This window comes from Microcaecilia unicolor, chromosome 1 (genome assembly GCF_901765095.1).
Source record: "Microcaecilia unicolor chromosome 1, aMicUni1.1, whole genome shotgun sequence".
Classification (NCBI taxonomy): Eukaryota; Metazoa; Chordata; class Amphibia; order Gymnophiona; family Siphonopidae; genus Microcaecilia; species Microcaecilia unicolor.
The window spans coordinates 732,849,241-732,872,171 of NC_044031.1; the positions used below are offsets into that span (position 1 = coordinate 732,849,241).

Here is a 22,931-nt window from a genome sequence, read left to right on the forward strand (position 1 = left end):
ATAAGGTATGATGCAATACTACATATGTATACTTGATCTTGATTTCTCCTTGCCATTATCAGGGCACAGACTGTAGAAGTCTGCCCAGCACTGGCCTTGTACTCCATTCTGAAGGTGTCACTTAAGCCCCACTCCAGCCACGATCAGGGCACAGACCTGCCCGGCACTGGCCTTGTTCTTCAGCTACTGAAGCTGAATCTGTCCAGCCACGATCAGAGCACAGATTTTAGAAGTCTGCCCAGCACGTGCTTTGCTTCCCAATTACTAGTGTTTCCATCTAATAATCACTAAGTTTGTTTGGTTCCATGCCTTTTATACAGGATTACTTTGTGTTTATCCCACACATTTTTGAATTCTGTTAGTATATAAGTATTGCCATACTGGGAAAGACCAAAGTCCATCAAGCCCAGCATCCTGTTTCCAACAGTGGCCAATCCAGGCCAATCCCCTTATTTTGAAATGAATTTGTTTTATAATACCGTTAGTGTGTCCCTAGACACAAGCATGCTGATTTTTTTAGGTTTTGCTGAGGTCTCAGTTGCTTGCATATGCTCTTGACATGCTTAGTACGGTTGTAAAGGATTCCTGTACTAAAAATTGTAACACCCATTACATTGTCCTACTATATTCAGTTAACTTTAGTGCTTATTTACAAAAGAGAATAATTTTTTAAAGATGTCAAATGATTTATTTCGTAATGTTTCACACCAGAATACACACACAGAGCCCCACGTGGAAAAAGCATAGTTTCTCATGCCAATTCCATTCAGTTAATTCGTTTTCAGTAACACGATGCTAAAAAAGCAGAAATGAGAGCTTAAATGTAAACCAGATATTCTTAGCAATGATCTTCCCACAGAAAAGAGGAGTTGAATTGTGTCCATAATACATTGCAGCTTTACTGTCTCTTACATATCTCTGGAAAACATTGTTGACTCCTGCTAGCGCTGTACAATGTCAGCTGGATATTTTCTAGATGTGCGCATGATCTTCTGGAGCCAGTTGCACTTGGGGGGGGGCTTGGTTCTGATAGGGGAAGAACTGATTAACCTCTTTGCTATGAATAATCAAGCTCTACCACTTTAAACCTTATATCGAATTGGATCTCTCTATAGTCGATGACCTAATGTATGTTACAATCCAATTTATTACTCAGGAACCTTCATGCAATACTAGAATGTATTCTTATTTATCATGTATATATGCACATGGTATATATATATACCATGATCTGTTCCATATATGTTATGTTCCATGAATGTTCCATGTATGTTACCACGTATGTATGCACCTTATCGCATTAGCATTTGGAATTCTGTTACCTGGAAAAGGCAACCGCCATTACAGCAAATGTAAGCCACATTGAGCCTGCAAATTGGTGGGAAAATGTGGGATACAAATGCTACAAATAAATAAAATAAAGTATTCAGAATAAAACTTGGGGCTCCACTACAAGCAGGTTTTCCAGAAAAGTTGGCAAGTGGAATGATATATGCAGTAGGATATGATGTCCCCCCCCCCCCCCACCGAAAATTGGGTTACAGTAAAGTGCTGGAAAAAACCAGTAGAAGGAAACAAGCCTCTGTTGCATTACCAAAGTAGAAGTTTCTCTGCTAGTTTCATCTGAACGGTTGTGTCCCAAACTTTTTAAAAACCTCTGCAAGTTATGTTGAAAACACACGAAGTATGGAGTTTTATACTGAAAATGTGAAATCACTTTTGGGAATCTTAAGTATGTAGAACGGCAAAGCACACACTTTTCCAAATAACGCTCAAGGCAGTTTACGGCATTCTTAATAATTGAACTGCAAAAAGTTCCTGTCTGAAAGAGCTGGCATTGCCTGAAAGAGCTGACATTTTAAGCGAGTATGTAAGCCGGCAGTGAAAGTAGTTTTCTAAAGGTTACAGAGTGTGTCAGTGAGGGAATTGGGATTGGGAAAGCCGCTGTGCAGTGCTTTCGTTGTATGAATGAAAATACAGGTCTCAAAGAAACTTTTAGCCACCAGTTGAGCACTGTTATGTGACTGGTGATGTACACTGAAGTGTGTCATTTTCTGTCAGAGTTGACATTTTTGTCTTAAACACATTACTTATTCTTGAACTTTTACATTTGTTCTTGTCTTGACAGGAACGCTGACCCAGTTTGTCCTGGTGTTGTATGGAACAGCATCACTATCGCCGAGTTTTTCAAGCCAAGTGGAAAGCAGCGGCTGTAAAACCATTACTTCCAGCCAGACCTGTATCGGTATGTATGGGTCTGGGATTAGAGTGGTGGGATAGGGAGGCATGACCCATAGGGGGTCGGGCCGGATGGGACTGCACCTGGATCCAAATTGACCATGACCCCCCCCCCCCCCCCCCCCCCCCATCGTGCAATACTGCTAGGAGTCATGATTCCCATTTTTGTTCCCAGTGCGATCTTGACCAGCAGCTGGGGAGCTCTATTGCTGCCTGGGTACCAGTAGACCACCCAGGAAGCCCCCGTAGGTTCCTGGGGAGGGGATCAGGGGGACATGGCTGATTCTGAATGGGAGTCAGGATTTAGAAGAAGATGCAGAATCCATTGTGTTGGGGAACGGAGAGGAGAAATTAGGGCTCTGATCTTGTGTATTAGGGGTGTTGGGAGGGGGATCAGTGTTGGTGACAGTTGTTTGGGAAGTTGTGGGAATCAGAGCTATGCTATTGTGTGTTTGGGGTGTCGGGAGAAGGTAATGGGCTGTGTTTCTGGGAGGGGACAGAGCAGCAGTGGAGGTGGGGTGTACCTCTGTGGCAATGTCGCATTCTGCTCTTTCCTTCCTAGGCCTGCACTGTTAAATGCCATCTACTTTAGAAGACTGTACAGTACTGGTGTGGGGACTTGCTCCAACATACATTAAATTCTGTCCCAAACAACCCCAACTTATATAAGATACACAGTCCAAAATCACATGTTATTCAGAACTTCACCTTAGTTATATTACTTTCTTGCTGGGGATCTTCAGAGTAACTGACAGCATAAACCATTTGGGATCAGCATCCCGTATACTCATGGCGCTGTACACATCGTCATTGATCTACCTGTAGCTCATTAAATAGATTTTAAATGATTTTTTAAAACTTTTTAAACATTTCTTTAACATATTCTAACCAGCTTATAGCTTGTAACTTTAGCATTTGAGATGCGTGATACTACTTAACTTTGGCCGCACTTTTTCAACCGAGTCAAACCTCCGCCGACATGGCCAGGTTTCGTCTCCTTCTTCAGGGAAGAGGTTCGCTAGGGAAAAACAATTTATTAGTTACTAACATCTCTATGATTGGTTTAATCTCTTATATACATTACATGGACTGTGACTCTACCATCTCATAGTTTGCTCCTGCACATGAAAAAATGGCTGCAGCGTCTGGCGCGGAAATAGCCTGTTAAATAGCTCACAGCTGATGTGAATTCTCATTCCTGATAGGGCAGCCTATTCTAAGCTGCCATCAATCATATTAGTGACCACCAATCGATTTCGGAGTTCAACCCACCCGGTTGCAGAGTCTGCAATTGAAAGATCCACCTTTGCTCTTTATAATTCAGTAAACGTCTGGCATTACCACCCTCCCACCCCAGCTGAACATGATCTATAATATGCCATTTAATATCTTCTAATTGATGCTGAAAATCCACCCAGTATTGTACTAATGGGGCAGTTAATATCCGGTTCTTAATTCTGGATTTGTGCTCATTAAGTCTGTTTAATCGGGCGACAAGACCGCCCTATGTATATCAGTTGACACGGGCAGACAATTGCATACACTACATTATTCGTGTTGCAGTTAGTAAAAGATCGTATAGAAATCATACGCGTAGATCTTGGAGGTGTCCATGAAACTCCTTCTATCGTATATGCGCACCATTGAGTTTCATGAACACCTCCAAGATCTACCTGTATGATTTCTAAACGATCTTTTACTAACTGCAACATGAATAATGTTGTTTATGCAATTGTCTGCCTGTGTCAACTGATATACATAGGGCGGTCTTGTCGCCCGATTAAACATAGACTTAATTTCCAGCATCAGTTAGAAGATATTAAATGGTTTATCCTGTCAGTTACTCTGAAGATCCCCGGCAAGAAAGTAATATAACTAAGGTGAAGTTCTGAATAACGTGATTTTGGACTGTTAAATGCCATGACGGACCGTGAGTACTCCCATGTTGTCTGGCACTGCATGTAATGTGGTGCCTGTGCTGTGCTACCGGACTGCCCTGTGGGGTAAATGCAGGGCATACCCCCTGCATTTACCGCACAAGCTTTGCAGATACCTCATTAACTTTTGTAGTAAATGTGTGGTAACCACACAATCTACCATACCTTAATAAAAGGGCCCTAAGTATAAAACAGTAGCACAGATCCTGCAGAAAGAGAGCCTAGTTTTTGAGCGCTGACGTTTTTGCCTGCTCAGAAGTAGGCCTAAATGTTAGCACTTAATGCTAACATTTTATATAAAATATATGTATTTTATATAAAATACACCTGTAAATCGTCGCTTAACCAGACTCATCTCCTGAGCACACCTACTCTAAGCACATTCCTGCTTCCACTGCGTGTAAGTGTGACCTAACTTTATATGAGGTCTTTTACATGCAAAAAAAAAAAAACAACTTTATAGAATGACCTCCAATGTGTTTAAAACTGCTCCTGTTCTTTGGGGGAAGGGCTGGCTTCCCTGTTCGCGCCATGAGCTGTGCAGGGTGCTGAGGCTGCTTTCAACTTTGGTGCAGCAGCAAAACTCATGCCTGGAGACCAACTTTGGCATAACGCTGCCCTCATTAGCAACCATTGCAAAATAGTCTTTTTATTGGAAGCTTAAACCAACAACGGAAGTAAACATAAACCACAGGCACAAGAAACAATGCATACAGAATACTAAACAAATGTGCTTCTCAGATATAAAATCAAAAACAACCTCCTCTAATTTTCAAGAAGGGGGGGAAAATTTAAAGTACTAAAAGCAACTCCCTTCCCACCCCTCCCAATCCACTAGACCAAGTAACAGAGGACAGAAACCAGAACTACATAACTTGTTCTAGGAGCAATGAGTAAGTGGCGTCCCAAATACGATACCACTTAGCCGTTGTCTTATTGTTCTGAGCTGAGAGCTTCTCTATGTTAGCAGTATACCAAAGCTTTGTAATCCGCTTATAGGCAGGTGCCACCAATTCCCATTGCCAGGAAGCTCCTGCACCCAGAACCGGTTTATTGAGCAGAAATATTGTTACAACTTTTGAGAATATTTATTACCTACATGTGTAACATCTGTAGATGAGTTAAAATGTTAAGCACAGGAGAGCTGAAATTGATGAGTGAGTGAAGACTGGCAGAAAAGAGCTGCAAGGAGGCTCTGGATTGTAGATTTAAAACAAAAACAAATCCCTTTCCCCATGGTTACTGGCCTTAATTTACCCAGAGATCATTAAAGTGCATGGAAAGTAGCACCAGTGCCACCATCTGTCATAAATTAAAATAAATTTCCATCCTTTAAAGCTCAGTTTTGAGTGGAAGCTAGAAAGATTGCCTCCAATTGAGATGCTTTTATCACCAGTGGGATTCTGCCATCCTGTATTAATGAGGCATTTGGAACCAATTAGCACCCAAGTGGTTTTGAATAAAAGGAAATATTTCTGTTGAGTGTTACAGGCTTCCTAGCCAGCTCCATGTAGTGCCCCCTTGGGTTATTGAGCCAATGCTAGCTTAGCGTGAAGCCAGTCGTGTATTGAAATTACATCTGATTGGCTCACAGACGGTTTCCAGAGGACTGGTGTTTCTACAACAGGGACAGGAAGGTTGGAAGCTAGCAGAGGCCTGGTATAGGGACCGATACTCAAAGCCAGGCACTAAAGCCCACAACGCAAAACCCTAGGAGTAGCCTAGTGGTTAGTGCAGTGGACTTTGATCCTGGGGAACTGAGTTCAATTCCCACTGCAGCTCCTTGTGACTCTGGGCAAGTCACTTAACCCTCCATTGCCCCTGGTACAAAATAAGTACCTGAATATATGTAAACCGCTTTGACTGTAATTGCAAAAACCTCAGAAAGGCGGAATATCAAGTCCCATTTCCCCTTCCCCCCTCTAGCTCAACAACAGTGCAGAAAAATAGCTAAGTGGTGTACAAAAAAAATGATATGCAGATATGTGCAGTTCATTTCCTCTAACAAACTGAAAGCAAGGGAAGGAATATGCCTAACACATACACACAAAGTGTTTTGTGACAAATGCAGCTCTCGTGCGCATGTCCAGACAAAACCAGAAGTGCAAGCACACATCGGCGCTGTTCTTCCACACTTTCAAATATGAGCCTTTCAAAAATAGTTTGCACTTTAAAAAATTCTGAAAGGCTTATATTTAAGTGCAGAAAAACTGGCACCGATGTATGCTTTCAGGTTTTGGTCACTTGCACTGTTGCAAAGGGCATCCTTCCACTTGCAAAACAGTGGCGGAGCCAAGGGTGGGCCCAGGCCCACCCACTTTGGGCTCATGCCCACCCAGTAGCAGCACACGCATGATATGGCTGGCAGGGATCCCCAAGCCCCACCAGCTGAGAACTCCCAACAACTGTCCCTTTTGCATACCTTGTAAATAGCAGAGAGCAGCGACTGATATGTTCTGTTTGCACCGGCCCCATAGCCTTCCCTCTGATGTATTCCCGCCTATGCAGAAATAGGAAGTTGCATCAGAGGGAAGGCTGTGGGGCCAACATGAGCAGTGTGTATTAGTTGCTGCTTGCTGCCAGTGAAAATCTGCTACTTAAAAGGTATGTGGGGCAGGGGGGATGTTTGACAGACCATATGGCATGCAGGCAAGAGAGGGAGAGACCAAATCACTTGTGGGACAGGGCAGAGTTCTTTAGCCCACCCATCTTGGGCCCAGGCCCACCCAAAATTGGGTGTCTGGCTACTCCCCTGTTGCAAAAGAAGACAAAATCTGTAGCATTGTGGAATATTGACAAGAAATCGCCTGAAAACACCTATGCTGCCCCTGACCTGGCAGTAAATTCTTGGCATTGCATTGTGGCAGTTTGTGCATTGGGAAGGAATACTTACTGACCTCATTGACATCCTTTAAATACAATTTGTGGCCATCTTTTCTGTACACATTAACACTGGTGCTCGAGCCCTCTGAGCATTCAGCACTGTATAATGTGCATACAAACCCGGCATCGACTGCATTTTAACTCCAGAAGTAGCTTTGAGCATCAGCACCATAACCTATAGTGAGTCTTTATTGGCGACACCTTGGGCAAGCATTTTCTTGTGATAAACACTGAAATGTGCTTATGTTAAGATTTTTGTTTTTGTCTTTGAAAAGGGTGGCCAGACAGAAAATTTAAGAAATGTATAAGTACATGTGGTCCCGAGAGAATTTTTTTTTTTAGGATGGGAGAGCAATAAGTGAAAGAACAGGGCTATGAACTTGGTACAGAATTAAAAATTTACAACGGAATGATTTTCTATTACTAATGCGGAATAATTGGACAGTTTTAACTTTCCTTTTAAGGGTTACCTTTTTTTTTTTCAATATATCTCTTATTAAATGGATGCTGATTTCTGAGTTATGTTTTTGTTTTTAATTTGTATTTCATTTTGAATAGCATGCACTAAGTGACTTATTTACTAAGCTGCATTAATTGGTGACAGTCATCACACTTAATAGTGTGGGTCTACCCTAACAGTTATCATGGGAGCCTGTCACGAAATGCCTAGCCCACCCGCCTGGCGTTACCCCGCAGCCACTTAGAGGGTCTATCCCCAGCACAGCTCAGGTACGCCTGAACCTGCTGCTTGTGCTCTACACTAGCAACCTCCTCCCACCGACTGGGTCACAACTGCCTCTGAGCAAGTCTCCCTCTCTCCAATTATCCCCAGTGATTTCTTGGTTACTGGAGCCACACTCCCAGTGGTCCCACAGTTCCCAGAAAGCACTCACAGACTCAACACACAAACCACCAGGATTTGGGCTAAGATTGAATCAACAGCCACAGCTGCTGGGTAATTTCAAACTCCAAGCCAATCAGAGCCCAGTCAACAAGATTTGAAAGTATACTGCTGCTGCTTGCTTCCTGCTTGTGTTAAAGGAAAAGAACATTCAGGGCTAGATGCACTAAAGTTAACGAGCCAACAACGTGGGTTTTAAACTGGTTCTAGCCAGATAAACGTGCAAGTAGTAAACCGGGACATGCACAGAAGGGCACTGTCCGGTCATGGTAGCAGCTAACGAAAACGGAATGCAGATGAGCAAATTAGTGTAGAAATCGTATTCTAATGAGATGCACTACAATTTTCCGATCCCCTTACCATGGAAAACCGAACGGGTCTACACCTCTCGTTGGGCTGCTGTGAGAGAATCGGAAGGAAAAAAAAAAAGTGCTCGTCATGGACGTCCTTCACTTAAAAAAACAAAAAAAGGATGTCCCTGACAAGCACTTGGACGTTTGCAGCTTACATCAGGCAATTAGGAAGGACTCTGAACAAAAAAAAAAGGACGTCCCTGTTTTTCTTACCTGCCTGAAGTGACCACAACCACAGTTCTCTCAACAGTCCCCTCCAAGGTTGTTTTCAGCTTGTGCCCACCCCCCACAGGATCGGGACGTGCGAGGACGTCCAAATCAAAACTTTTTGGATGTCCCTCCCTCCAGGTCTCTCTCAGCCAATCACAGCGCGTTTAGCTGTACCAGCTAAGCGCGCTGTGATTGGCTTCCGAGGGAATAGAGAATGCAAGTGAGCTACAACGAGCAGCTCATTTGCATTCCATTTCCTTGATGCATGGCCGTCCCCTACTGATTCGCTATGGAATCGGTAAGGGAAGGGCTCTTACGAGGCCTTTCAGTTCCCTGTAGCAGCTTTACAGCAAAGTTACACCACCTGCTGGCCAAATAGGAGAAATACACTTCTGGACATAATTAAAACAGGAAAATATCTAATACATTTTACAGGCTTAAAACACATTATTTCTTCACAGTGCCCTTTTACTAAAGGACATTAGAATCTGGACTTAATGTGTCTTAATATGGGGCTTTCCTATGCACTAAGCCCTGATTCAATGTGTTGCTTTTGAAAAACACTTTTCCTTTGTTTTTTTTTTTAAGGCTATATGCTAATGTTGCCATTAGCGTGTGCAATGCCTGGAAAAAAACAACGCGGTGTGCTAAATGCTCCCTCATTAAGTCTGCAGTATCTAGTTACATGTGCTAATCACAGCACACTAGCTGAATAATGTTTCCTTGATCATGACACTCCCCCTCCAAAAATTATTTTAAAAAATAACACACGGTTAGCACATGGAAAAGGGGAAATTAACATAAAAGGCTTGAGTGAGTTTTCCGGTGGGATCTTTTCGTGCATCCACCACATGTTAGGGCTCAACTTCGTTTTGTAAAAGGGCCCCATAGTACCTTACCAGCAGGGGCGTAGCCAGACCTCGTGGTGGGAGGGGGCCAGAGCCCGAGGTAGGGGGCACATTTTAGTCTGCCGCCTAGCCCCCCCCCCCAATGCCTCGTCACTCCCTCCCCCCCCCCCACGCCTCGTCACTCCCCCCCCCCCCCCCCCCCCCCCAACTGCCTTGTCACTCCCCCTCACCTCACACTTCTCTTGGGGCAGTTCTGTTTGTTCTGGAATTTTGGATCATTTTACATGCTTTCAGACTTGGACAGGGGGCTCTCTCACTTTTTTTCCCCCCTTTTTTGATCCGTATCAGACCAGTGGGACACTGGATGATATTGATTTCTGAGGACTCTTGCTATTGGCTGGATTATCAACCTGTACTGAGACTATGAGAGAGCCTCTGATGTCATACCCCTAGTGTTTAGTTTATGAGCATTCCTTGTTCCATGTTGATTATGGGAAGAGGAGAGGGGAAGGGAACGGGACAATCAACAAGGGGGGGGGAAACAATTTGAGCACTGATAGGAGAGTAGACTGAATCTAACTTAACTGGCTGAGTGAATGTTGGAGTGTGATGGACTGGATGTGTTCATGGTAGGGGGGCTGACTGTGTTACGGTGGAAAGGCATTAAAACCTGATTGGTCTCCCATGTGGAGTCTATGGTTCCTTCTGTTAGGGTTATGGGGGGGGGTGGAATATATCTAGGAGGGAGGAGGAGAGGTAGGTATAAGGGGATGGGGTGGGTTGGAGGACCCCTCACATGCTGGATACAGGATGGAGATGGGGGTGGGTTGGAGGACCCCTCACATGCTGGCTACAGGATTTTCTTGATGTATGCAGTACTGCAAAGTATCACTACCTGCTGTGTTTAGATTGGGTGGGCTTGTGGCTAGGTCAACCCATTCCAACTCTCATTCATACTTAATCTCTGAGACTTGTTCTCAGCACAGGAGTGACCTAATAGTAAGGATTGTCACACGGAATGTGGGAGGTATTTACTCCCCCATTAAAAGATCTAAAATACTACAAACCTTGCAGAGACATTGTGTAGACATTGCACTACTGCAAGAAACACATTTATCAGATATTGAGTATGCTAAATTGAAGCGTTGGTGGGTGTTGGAATGTGTGTCTTTTGTGTTAACAAAAAAGGGGGAGTAGTGATTCTCTTCCGCAGGGGGGTCTTAGACTACTACCAGCAGCTTTATGTTGATGGGGAGGGCCAGGTAGTTCTCTGCAAGGTTACCACACAAAGACAATGTATTATTTTATGCAAAGTCTATGCCCCTAATCAGTTTAGTCAGGTCTTTTACAGATCTATCTTAGCTGGTCTCATGCCTTATGTGCCTTTGGGGGGGGGGGGGGGGGGGATTTCCACACAATGTGGGACCCACTAATGGATAGATCTGACAACACGAGGGGGGATCATCCTTCCCCCTGTTGTGACCTGCCACATTTTTGTCGGATGTTGGCCCCTCTTGATGTGTGGAGAGTTCTACACCTAGTTGATCGGGATTACACACGTCTATCTCAAGCTCACTCCTCTCAGTTGCAGATTATTTGTTGATATCTTGCAATGCCCATCTGCATTATTTATTTATTTATTTGTTGCATTTGTATCCCACCCACCTATTTGCAGGCTCAGTGTGGCTTACATTGTTCCGCCATGGCTGACGCCATACCAGAGTAAAAGATACAATTAGTAATTACATAAGAATGTGAGTAACATTCTCCGAGGACAAGCAGGCTGCTTGTTCTCACTGATGGGTGACGTCCACGGCAGCCCCTCCAATCGGAAACTTCACTAGCAAAGTCCTTTGCTAGCCCTCGCGCGCCCGCGCGCACCGCGCATGCGCGGCCGTCTTCCCGCCCGAAACCGGCTCGAGCCGGCCAGTCTTCTTTTGTCCGCACTCGGTACGGTCGTGTTTTCGCCGTGTCGAGCCCCGGAAAGTCGACCTCGCGCGTCCAATTTGTTTGAACGTGTTTTTTTCCTTCGGGAAAGCTTGTCCTAGTCGGGAAGTGCTCCGGAAACCCCCCGCCGGGTTTCGTGTAAATCCTCCCCGTACTTCCAGCTTTTTTGCCCCGGTAAGTTTTCTTTCGTCGTCGGGGTAGGCCTCTTTTCGGCCTCGGTCGAGATTTTTTCTCCCTCTAAATTTGGTGCTTCAAATTTCGCCATTTCGGCTTTTGATTTCGCCGGCGTGATTTTTCCGCCCATGACATCGAAGCCTTCCAGCGGCTTCAAGAAGTGCACCCAGTGCGCCCGGGTTATCTCGCTCACTGATCGACACTCGTCGTGTCTTCAGTGTCTGGGGGCCGAGCACCGCCCTCAGAACTGCAGTCTGTGTTCCCTGCTTCAAAGGCGGACTCAGGTAGCGAGACTAGCCCAGTGGAACGTGTTGTTCTCGGGCTCTTCGTCGGCATCGGCACCGGGATCTTCGAGTGCATCGACGTCGTCAGCGTCCAGACCATCTTCCTCGGCCGCCCCTGCATCGAGTGCATCGAGGCATCGGGCCTCTGCATCGGCGCCGAGACATCGGATAGCTGCATCGACGTCGGTGGTACCAGGACCTCGTCTGCTGATGTCGTCGGACGGTGGTGCATCGGGTGGAGTGCAGGTGAGGGCTGTCCATTCCCCTGCTGGTGGCGGTGAGCCCTCGGGTGGGTCTCCGCCTACCCTGAGGGCTCCTGCGGTACAGCCCCCCCGAGATCGACCTTCTTCAGTCTCGGCCCCGAGGAAGCGACGAGTGGATTCGACGTCCTCCTCGTCGGTGCCGGGGAGCTCCGGTGACATGCTTCGGAAGAAATCGAAGAAGCATCGACACCGGTCTCCTCCCCGTGTCGGCACCGAGAGCTCTGGGTCGCCGAGGGATTCGGCACCCAGCAGGCATCGGCACCGAGAGGACCGCTCACCCTCTGTTCAGGAGGTGTCGATGCGCTCCGCTCTGGACAGCCCGGAACAGCCTCCACGCCCGGAACAGGTACTGACGTCGACGCCTGCATCGACCTCTCAGCCTTTCTCTGCAGCCGCTCTAAACGAGAGCCTCCGGGCCGTTCTCCCAGAGATTCTGGGAGAGCTGTTGCGCCCTACCCCTCCGGTACCGGCGGTGCTTGCGCCACCGGTACCGTCGAGCGTGGCGCCGGCTGGCCCATCGCCCAGGTTGAGGTCCCCGACGTCGGTACCGCGTGCGGTACCGACCGCGGCCACCTCCCAGGAAGGCTCCCCGACTACGTCGGCGGAGGGAGCTTCGCCGATGCGGGCGAGGGAGTCTACCTCTCGACGCCCCCATCGTGGACGGGGTTCCACGGAGTCGAGCAGGGCGAGGTTGCAGACACAGGTCCGTGAACTTGTGTCTGACACCGAGGGTGAGGCCTCGTGGGAGGAAGAGGAAGATCCCAGATATTTCTCTGACGAGGAGTCTGGGGGTCTTCCGTCTGATCCCACTCCCTCTCCTGAGAGACAGCTTTCTCCTCCCGAGAGTCTGTCTTTTGCCTCCTTTGTCCGGGAGATGTCTACGGCCATCCCCTTCCCGGTGGTTGTGGAGGACGAGCCCAGGGCTGAAATGTTTGAGCTCCTGGACTATCCTTCTCCACCTAAGGAAGCGTCCACTGTTCCCTTGCACCATGTCCTGAAGAAGACATTGCTTGCGAACTGGACCAAACCATTAACTAATCCCCACATTCCCAAGAAGATCGAGTCCCAGTACCGGATCCATGGGGACCCAGAGCTGATGCGCACTCAGTTGCCTCATGACTCTGGAGTTGTGGATTTGGCCCTAAAGAAGGCTAAGAGTTCTAGGGAACATGCTTCGGCGCCCCCGGGCAAGGACGCTAGAACCTTAGACTCCTTTGGGAGGAAGGCCTACCATTCCTCTATGCTCGTGTCCAAGATCCAGTCTTACCAGCTCTACACGAGCATACACATGCGGAATAATGTGCGGCAGTTGGCGGGCTTGGTTGATGCTCTTCCCCCTGAGCAAGCCAAGCCTTTTCAGGAGGTGGTCAGGCAGCTGAAGGCGTGCAGAAAATTCCTGGCCAGAGGAGTTTATGACACTTTTGATGTTGCGTCCAGGGCCGCTGCTCAAGGTGTGGTGATGCGCAGGCTCTCATGGCTGCGTGCCGCCGACCTGGAGAATAGAATCCAGCAGCGGATTACGGACTTGCCTTGCCGTGCGGATAACATTTTTGGCGAAAAAGTCGAGCAGGTGGTAGAGTCTCTCCACCAGCGGGACACCGCATTCGACAAGTTCGCCCGCCGGCAGCCTTCAGCTTCTACCTCTACAGGTAGACGATTTTTTCGGGGGAAGGAAGACTGTTCCCTATACTTCTGGCAAGCGTAGGTACAATCCTCCTTCCCGACAGCCTGCGGCCCAGGCTAAGCCCCAGCGCGCTCGCTCTCGTCAGCAGCGTGCGAATCAGCAAGGCCCCGCGGCTCCCCAGCAAAAGCAAGGGGCGAGCTTTTGACTGGCTCCAGCAGAGCATAGCCGACATCCAAGTGTCAGTGCCGGGCGACCTGCCTGTCGGAGGGAGGTTGAAAGCTTTTCACCAAAGGTGGCCTCTTATAACCTCCGATCAGTGGGTTCTCCAAATAGTCCGGCAAGGATACACCCTCAATTTGGCCTCTCAACCTCCAAATTGTCCACCGGGAGCTCAGTCCTACAGCTTCCAGCACAAGCAGGTACTTGCAGAGGAACTCTCCGCCCTTCTCAGCGCCAATGCGGTCGAGCCCGTGCCATCCGGGCAAGAAGGGCTGGGGTTCTATTCCAGGTACTTCCTTGTGGAAAAGAAAACAGGGGGGATGCGTCCCATCCTAGACCTAAGGGCCCTGAACAAATATCTCGTAAAAGAAAAGTTCAGGATGCTTTCCCTGGGCACCCTTCTCCCCATGATTCAGCAAAACGATTGGCTATGCTCTCTGGACTTGAAGGATGCCTACACACACATCCCGATACTGCCAGCTCACAGACAGTATCTGCGATTTCAGCTGGGCGCACGCCACTTCCAGTACTGTGTGCTACCCTTTGGGCTCGCCTCTGCGCCCAGGGTGTTCACAAAGTGCCTAGCTGTGGTAGCAGCGGCGCTTCGCAGGCTGGGGGTGCACGTGTTCCCATATCTCGACGATTGGCTGGTGAAGAACACATCCGAGGCAGGAGCCCTGCAGTCCATGCAGATGACTATTCGCCTCCTGGAGCTACTGGGGTTTGTGATAAATTACCCAAAGTCCCATCTTCTCCCAGTGCAGAAACTCGAATTCATCGGAGCCCTGCTGGATTCTCGGACGGCTCGCGCCTATCTCCCAGAGGCGAGGGCCAACAACTTGTTGTCCCTCGTCTCGCGGGTGCGAGCGTCCCAGCAGATCACAGCTCGGCAGATGTTGAGATTGCTGGGCCACATGGCCTCCACAGTTCATGTGACTCCCATGGCCCGCCTTCACATGAGATCTGCTCAATGGACCCTAGCCTCCCAGTGGTATCAGGCCGCCGGGGGTCTAGAGGACGTGATCCACCTGTCCACGAGTTTTCTCGAATCCCTGTATTGGTGGACGATTTGCTCCAATTTGACTCTGGGACGTCCCTTCCAAATTCCTCAGCCACAAAAAGTGCTGACCACGGATGCGTCTCTCCTGGGATGGGGAGCTCATGTCGATGGGCTTCACACCCAAGGAAGGTGGTCCCTCCAAGAAAGCGATCTACAGATCAATCTTCTGGAGTTGCGAGCGATCTGGAACGCTCTGAAGGCTTTCAGAGATCGGCTGTCCCACCAAATTATCCAAATTCAGACAGACAATCAGGTTGCCATGTACTATGTCAACAAGCAGGGGGGCACCGGATCTCGCCCCCTGTGTCAGGAAGCCGTCAGCATGTGGCTCTGGGCTCGCCGTCAAGGCATGGTGCTCCAAGCCACATATCTGGCAGGCGTAAACAACAGTCTGGCCGACAGGTTGAGCAGGATTATGCAACCTCACGAGTGGTCGCTCAATTCCCGTGTGGTGCGACAGATCTTCCAGGCGTGGGGCACCCCCCTGGTGGATCTCTTCGCATCTCAAGTGAACCACAAGGTCCCTCAGTTCTGTTCCAGGCTTCAGGCCCACGGCAGACTGGCGTCGGATGCCTTCCTCCTGGATTGGGGGGAAGGTCTGCTGTATGCTTATCCTCCCATTCCTCTGGTGGGGAAGACTTTGTTGAAACTCAAGCAAGACCGAGGCACCATGATTCTGATTGCTCCCTTTTGGCCGCGTCAGATCTGGTTCCCTCTTCTTCTGGAGTTATCCTCCGAAGAACCGTGGAGATTGGAGTGTTTTCCGACCCTCATCACGCAGGACGAAGGGGCTCTGCTGCATCCCAACCTCCAGTCCCTGGCTCTCACGGCCTGGATGTTGAGGGCGTAGACTTTGCCTCTTTGGGTCTGCCAGAGGGTGTCTCCCGCATCTTGCTTGCTTCCAGGAAAGACTCCACTAAGAGAAGTTACTTCTTTCATTGGAGGAGGTTTGCCGTCTGGTGTGACAGCAAGGCCCTAGATCCTCGCTCTTGTCCTACACAGACCCTGCTTGAATACCTTCTCCACTTGTCTGAGTCTGGTCTGAAGACCAACTCCGTAAGGGTTCACCTTAGTGCAATCAGTGCATACCATTACCAAGTGGAAGGTAAGCCGATCTCAGGACAGCCTTTAGTTGTTCGCTTCATGAGAGGTTTGCTTTTGTCAAAGCCCCCTGTCAAGCCTCCTACAGTGTCATGGGATCTCAATGTCGTTCTCACCCAGCTGATGAAACCTCCTTTCGAGCCACTGAATTCCTGCCATCCGAAGTACTTGACCTGGAAGGTCATTTTCTTGGTGGCAGTTACCTCGGCTCGTAGAGTCAGTGAGCTTCAGGCCCTGGTAGCCCAGGCCCCTTACACCAAATTTCATCACAACAGAGTAGTCCTCCGCACTCACCCTAAGTTTCTGCCAAAGGTTGTGTCGGAGTTCCATCTGAACCAGTCAATTGTCTTGCCAACATTCTTTCCCCGTCCTCATTCCTGCCCTGCTGAACGTCAGCTGCACACATTGGACTGCAAGAGAGCATTGGCCTTCTATCTGGAGCGGACACAGCCCCACAGACAGTCCGCCCAATTGTTTGTTTCTTTTGATCCCAACAAGAGGGGAGTGGCTGTAGGGAAACGCACCATATCCAATTGGCTAGCAGATTGCATTTCCTTCACTTACGCCCAGGCTGGGCTGGCTCTTGAGGGTCATGTCACGGCTCATAATGTTAGAGCCATGGCAGCGTCGGTAGCCCACTTGAAGTCAGCCACCATGGAGGAAATTTGCAAAGCTGCGACGTGGTCATCTGTCCACACATTCACATCTCATTACTGCCTGCAGCAGGATACCCGACGTGACAGTCGGTTCGGGCAGTCAGTTCTTCAGAACCTGTTTGGGCTTTAGGATCCAACTCCACCCCCCGAGGGCCCTGTTTGTTCTGTTCCAGGCTACACTCTCAGTTAGTTGGTAAATTTTTTAGGTCAATCTCAGTTATGTCCTCGCCGTTGCGAGGCCCAATTGACCAATGTTGTTGTTTTGAGTGAGCCTGGGGGCTAGGGATACCCCATCAGTGAGAACAAGCAGCCTGCTTGTCCTCGGAGAAAGCGAATGCTACATACCTGTAGAAGGTATTCTCCGAGGACAGCAGGCTGATTGTTCTCACAAACCCGCCCGCCTCCCCTTTGGAGTTGTGTCTTCCCTTGAAGTGTATTGTCTTGCTACATACTGGACTGGCCGGCTCGAGCCGGTTTCGGGCGGGAAGACGGCCGCGCATGCGCGGTGCGCGCGGGCGCGCGAGGGCTAGCAAAGGACTTTGCTAGTGAAGTTTCCGATTGGAGGGGCTGCCGTGGACGTCACCCATCAGTGAGAACAATCAGCCTGCTGTCCTCGGAGAATACCTTCTACAGGTATGTAGCATTCGCTTAATGGAATAAAGCATCAGGTATAAAGAGATCACAATCGAAAATGGTGAGAAATCCTAGTGAGATAACTAAACAACACTTATTGGAACTTCAAATCTCGCTTAACGAGCTTCTACATCAGCAGGCGATCAAATCACTGGCCTTTTACAAATATTGTCTTTATAGACAGGGAAACAAGGGGGGGTCCTTTGATGGCACTCTTGGTTTCTCGCTCAACTGAATCCTGCAGAGTTCACGCAGTTCGCACAGCAGAGGGGAGATTACTCTGGGCCCTCAGACATTGTCCTCTGCTTAAAGCTCCGGGATTGGATGACTTCCGCATAGCATTCTACAGGCTTTTGGGAGACGAGGCAGTTCCTCCACTAACTGGCATATTTAATGCCCTTCTCGCCTCGGATCAGCTCTCAGGGAATTTGAATATGGCTCATATTGTAGTTCTTTTAAAACCAGGCAAGGACATATTGTCCCCAGCTTCTTACCGGCCAATATCTTTATTGAACATGGAAACTAAGATCCTGGCTAAGTTTCTAGCCAACAGAATGGCACGCATTTTGCCTGCTCTCCTGCATGAAGCAAAGGTGGGATTTGTTAAGGGGCGCTTGGTGGCTAAAAATGTTTGTACAATCTTTGCATCACTAGCACACCAGGAGTGGACATCTTTACCTTCTCTGTTGGTAAGCTCCGATGCAGAGAAGGCGTTCGATCGGGTTATTTGGGATTTTATGTTTTCGGATTGTAAACTCTGTCGAGCAGGGACTTGTCTCTTCATTTTCAAGTGTACAGCGCTGCATACGTCTAGTAGCGCTTTAGAAATGGTAAGTAGTAGTAGTAGTCTTACAACAATATGGCTTTGGGGACAATTTTATCTGGTTTGTACGCGTTTTATATGCCAATCCTAGGGATTTACGTCAGAAGCCTTCCCTATACTAAGGGGGACTTGCCAGGGCTGTCCGTTCTGTCCGCTATTATTTATCCTCACACTAGATCCATTGATTAGAGATATTTATGCTAACCCAGATATTAGGAAGTGGTCCTTGGGGGCCCATTGTTTCAAATTGGTTCCTTTTGCAGATGATCTCTTGGTGCACTTAGTGGACCCCTATAATTCTTTAGCAGCCTTGTTGGAGAGTTTTTCAGAGTACGGAGATTTTGCGGATGTTAAGCTGAACCTCTAGAAGTCGGTTGTGCTGCCGTCTGATGGGTGGTACAGCAACTTTGGGGGCATACTTTCCCCCTTCGATGGGCAAGGCACTTTTCATTACCTGGGTGTGCAGCTGAGTATGGCCTCAATGGACCTGTATTCTGTCAATGTTTCCCAATTTCTGGACAAGACCAGATATCAGTTGGAAGCCTGGCATACCTTAATCTCTGTCATTAATGGGACAGATAAATTTGATTACGATGGTTGTGTTTCCTAAGTGGCTCCACCTACTTCAAACTCTTCCTCTATGGTTATTGAAGAAGGATCTCGCTCGCCTCAATAGATAGCTTTCTTTCCCGCCCAGCAATATCTAGCAAAGATCAAACTCCCAAGGCTAATGGGTAACTAGGCCATGGGAAGTCTGGGTTTACCTAACATAAGACTATATAATATTTCATGCCTCTTATGGGCACGTGTTTGATTGAATTACTGGGGTTCAGGATTACACTCCTATTTCTTACAAAAGAGCTTTATTCTCTCCTTAACACTTCCTATCCCTACTACAAGCTTCTTATCAGACGATTCCACATCCCTGGGGTTTGTGTGCTTCTTCATCCTTTGTGTTAGGCATGGACCTTTCTGGTTAGCTTGTTGGGAGATGACCCGTACAGTACTGATCAATTGCCTTATTGGGGTAATATTGATTTTGTGCCCGGCAGAGAAAATGGTGCATTTATTAGATGGGAGGCTAGGGGATTGTTTTTCTTGGAACATGTGCTTACCTCAGAGGGCACACTAAAGCCTTTAGATGATCTCATCCCCATGAATGTCAAGGATTATGGGGTCTTTTTGATTGTGGACCCAGGTTTCACTGATGAAGATTAGGTCAAGGTTTTCTGATGTGATCCAGTCTGTTATTATAGTTGTTTTGTTTACAACGGATCTGGCGTTGATATAACCCACTTGAATTTTTTGGTATGGGGCTTCTATGTTTGGTGTTATGTGAATTTTTGTTATTTGTCGTTTCTTTGTGAGTCTGTGTTTGGTGTGACTTTTCTTTCCGTTCTGTTTGTGTTGCCCACAAGTTGGAATTTTTCCTCTGTTATTGGCGTTGTCATTATGTTGAGGTGTGGCGTATAGAGTCAGTCTGTGTGATTATGAAGTATGGGTATGATGTTATTTTCTTCGAGTGGGATGGTATATGTTAGGTGGACCATAGATAAGGAGTAGATAGGAGTATTTTGAGTATATTCATTTTGGGTCTGGTCTTTAGTTTTCCGTACAGTTACCAAACATGTTTGGAAAAAGTAGTATCTGTATTAGCTGTTATCCAATGGTTACAGAAGTTGACTGAGAACCAGGGAAGCCAGGGATCATATCCCACTGCAGCTCTTTGAGAGCTTGGGCAAGTCACTTAACTCTCCACTGCCTCCTGTACAAACTTAGACTGTAAACCTCCAGGGACAGGAAAATACCTGTTGTACATGAAGGCAACTCGCCCAGCTACTACTATGAAAGGTATGAGCTAAATACAAACCCAACATCCAGTACCAGGCGTATTGTGAAGTAATATAAAAACCTACAAAAGTCACTCAGGAACTATAGAGCAGCTAACTAATGCACTATAGAGCAACTAATGGCACTAACATCTAGGAATTGCACAACAAGGGTCTACCTAGGAAAAAGCAGCACCATAAATATTATAGTGGGCACTAGAACATCACCTATTGAAAAAGATTAACAAGCCGGATTATTACAGATTGATCCTACACAGACATTCAGTGCTTAACAGAATACCTAGCCTTCTTCACACACACAGAACTTATAGACACTCATCATATACAGAATAAGTAACCATAACCTAAAAATAGAAATATATAGACAAAAATTAATCTAAACCTATTTCCTGTTTCATTATTATTATTTTGCAATTTTGTAAATTACTAGATACTTTACCTGAACAAGAAGTTTGTCTTGTAATATAATGGAAAATCTTAATAAATATTAAAAAAAAAAAAAAATTAATCTAAACCTCTGAGAAGCCAGACACTGCATACATTGCAACACCAGAAAAAAAGTAAGAGTGATGTGTGGCCCCCTTGTACTGTGCAAAACAAAAATAGCAGCTGCAAATTTCAGAAACTGATGCATTCCAAACACTACATTAGAAATTAACATATACAAATAAAGCAAAAAACAGAACATAAGGTGATATATTTTTATTGCACTAACAATACATTTTTTGATTAGCTTTCAAAGACCAAAACCTCTTTCCTCAGGCCTGGGTGGTATAATGCTTTTACAGTATAATGTCCTGACCTGAGGAAGGTGGTTTTGGCCTCTGAAAGCTGGTCAAAAAATATATTAAGTTGGTCCAATAAAGTATCACCTAATTTTGCATTTTTTGTTTTATTTTTATTAACCTTTAGAGTGGATTAAGGGCCTTTTTTAACAAATTGCACTAGCGATTCCCGGCACAGCAAATGAGAGGAAACCCATTCAATTCTAATTGGCTTCCTCTCAAATGCTGTGCATGAATCACAGCTTTGTAAAAGAAGCCCTAACATGGCTACCACACTAATTTAATCTGAATTACAAGTAAAATTCTTTTCCTACCTTTCTTGTCTGGCCATGTGCTTTGATACCACTGCTGCTCTGCTGCCAAACTTGAAAGCTGTAAAAAGATGATCAGGAGAGAGGAAGAGAGACCAGTGAAAGGAGCGGACCCAGCAACAAAAATAGGCGCTGTTTTAATCCAGATCTGTTTGGGGGAGCAATTGCTCCCCATGCACCCCTCCTAGCTAAGCCACTGAGCTAGATGGACCTTTGGTCTGACCCAATATGGCGATTCTTATGTTCTTATAAACTTAATTACTTTCTACTTGGTATTGACTGTATTCTCTGCCCTGTACCCTGTCTGTGTATGGTGGCAATGAGAAATCCAGGCTCCAGCTAGCTTACCTAGAGCAGTGTTTCCCAAGTCTATCCTGGAGTACCCCTTGGCAGTCAAGTTTTCATGATATCATAGTAACATAGTAAATGACGGCAGAAAAAGACCTGCATGGTTCATCCAGTCTGCCCAACAAGACAAACTCATATGTGCTACCTTTTGTGTATACCCTACTTTAATTTATACCTGTCCTCTTCAGGGCACAGACCGTATAAGTCTGCCCAGCACTATCCTAGCCTCCCGCTACCGGCTGGCTCTGCCACCCAATCTTGGCTAAGCTCCTTAGGATCCATTCCTTCTGAACAGGATTCCTTTATGTTTATCCCACGCATGTTTGAATTCTGTTACCGTTTTCATTTCCACCACCTCCCGCGGGAGGGCATTCCAAGCATCCACTACTCTCTCCGTGAAAAAATACTTCCTAACATTTTTCTTGAGTCTGCCTCCCTTCAATCTCATTTCATGTCCTCTCGTTCTACCGCCTTCGCACCTCCAGAAAAGGTTATGCATGAAATAGATCTGCATACAGTGGAGGCATTGTATGCAAATCAATTTCATGCATATTCATAGTGGATATCCTGAAAACCTGACTGACAAGGGGGTACTCCAGGGCCAACTTGGGAAACGCTGACCTAGAGCACACGGGCTGTTCTGGCAAGGTCAATTCAAATCCTGTAGCTGAGACGACTTGAAATTGAGTCTCCTTCAATTCAAATATTTCAACTTTGTTCATTTTTGATTCTGGCTCCCTGCAGTTTTTCCTTAATTTGTCAGTACAAGTAAGAATATTTTCATTCTTTCCCTGCATACTCTTGTTGAGACTGCTTAAGGCTTGGAAAATGTCAGCTAGGAATGTAACTGTATTGCACCATGTGTCATCACTAAGCAGGTCAGCCAGCTCAAACTATTCTGAGATTTAAAAAAAAAAAGGTTAGAAGCTCTTACCTCTGTTCATACCAGGGGCATAGCCAGACCTCGGCGGGAGTGGGGTCCAGAGCCCAAGGTGGGGGGGGGCACATTTTAGCCCATCTCCCCCGGGTCTAAGACCCCATGAGGAAGAAAAGACTTCAGATACCCGATAACCACCACCTTTGCTTTGAATAGTAGGTACTGCGCTGCTCAGCATTTACTTTTGAAAATTGACGTTTTCTATTGTAAAACTGTGGCATAGTCATAAGTCAAAAAACCTCGCCCCTTGTGCCTCACTCCTTTGTTTATATTGTATTTTATTAATATTTTTTTCTTTAATTCCAATAGAAATGAACAGGCACTTATCTGCTATTAAACTTGAACTAGTGGGTTCGAGGGTGAAGTTTAATAGCAGATAAGTGCCCGTTCATTTCTATTGGAATTAAAGAAAAAAATATTAATAAAATACAATATAAATAAAGGAGTGAGGCACAAGGGGTGAAGTTTTTTGACTTATGACTATGCCACAGTTTTACAATAGAAAACGTCAATTTTCAAAAGTAAATGCTGAGCAGCGCAGTACCT

General features: G+C 46.7%; 1 protein-coding gene across 3 annotated transcripts in view; it reads left to right on the forward strand.

Annotated features, from left to right (window-relative positions):
* FURIN (furin, paired basic amino acid cleaving enzyme) overlaps positions 1-22,931 on the forward strand; it is a 336,167-nt gene that overhangs the window by 307,451 nt on the left and 5,785 nt on the right. For all 3 annotated transcript variants that reach the window (XM_030189649.1, XM_030189650.1, XM_030189651.1), the window contains exon 15: positions 2,129-2,245. In XM_030189649.1, coding sequence (XP_030045509.1) covers positions 2,129-2,245 — 117 coding nt within the window. The remainder of the gene's footprint in view (positions 1-2,128; positions 2,246-22,931) is intronic.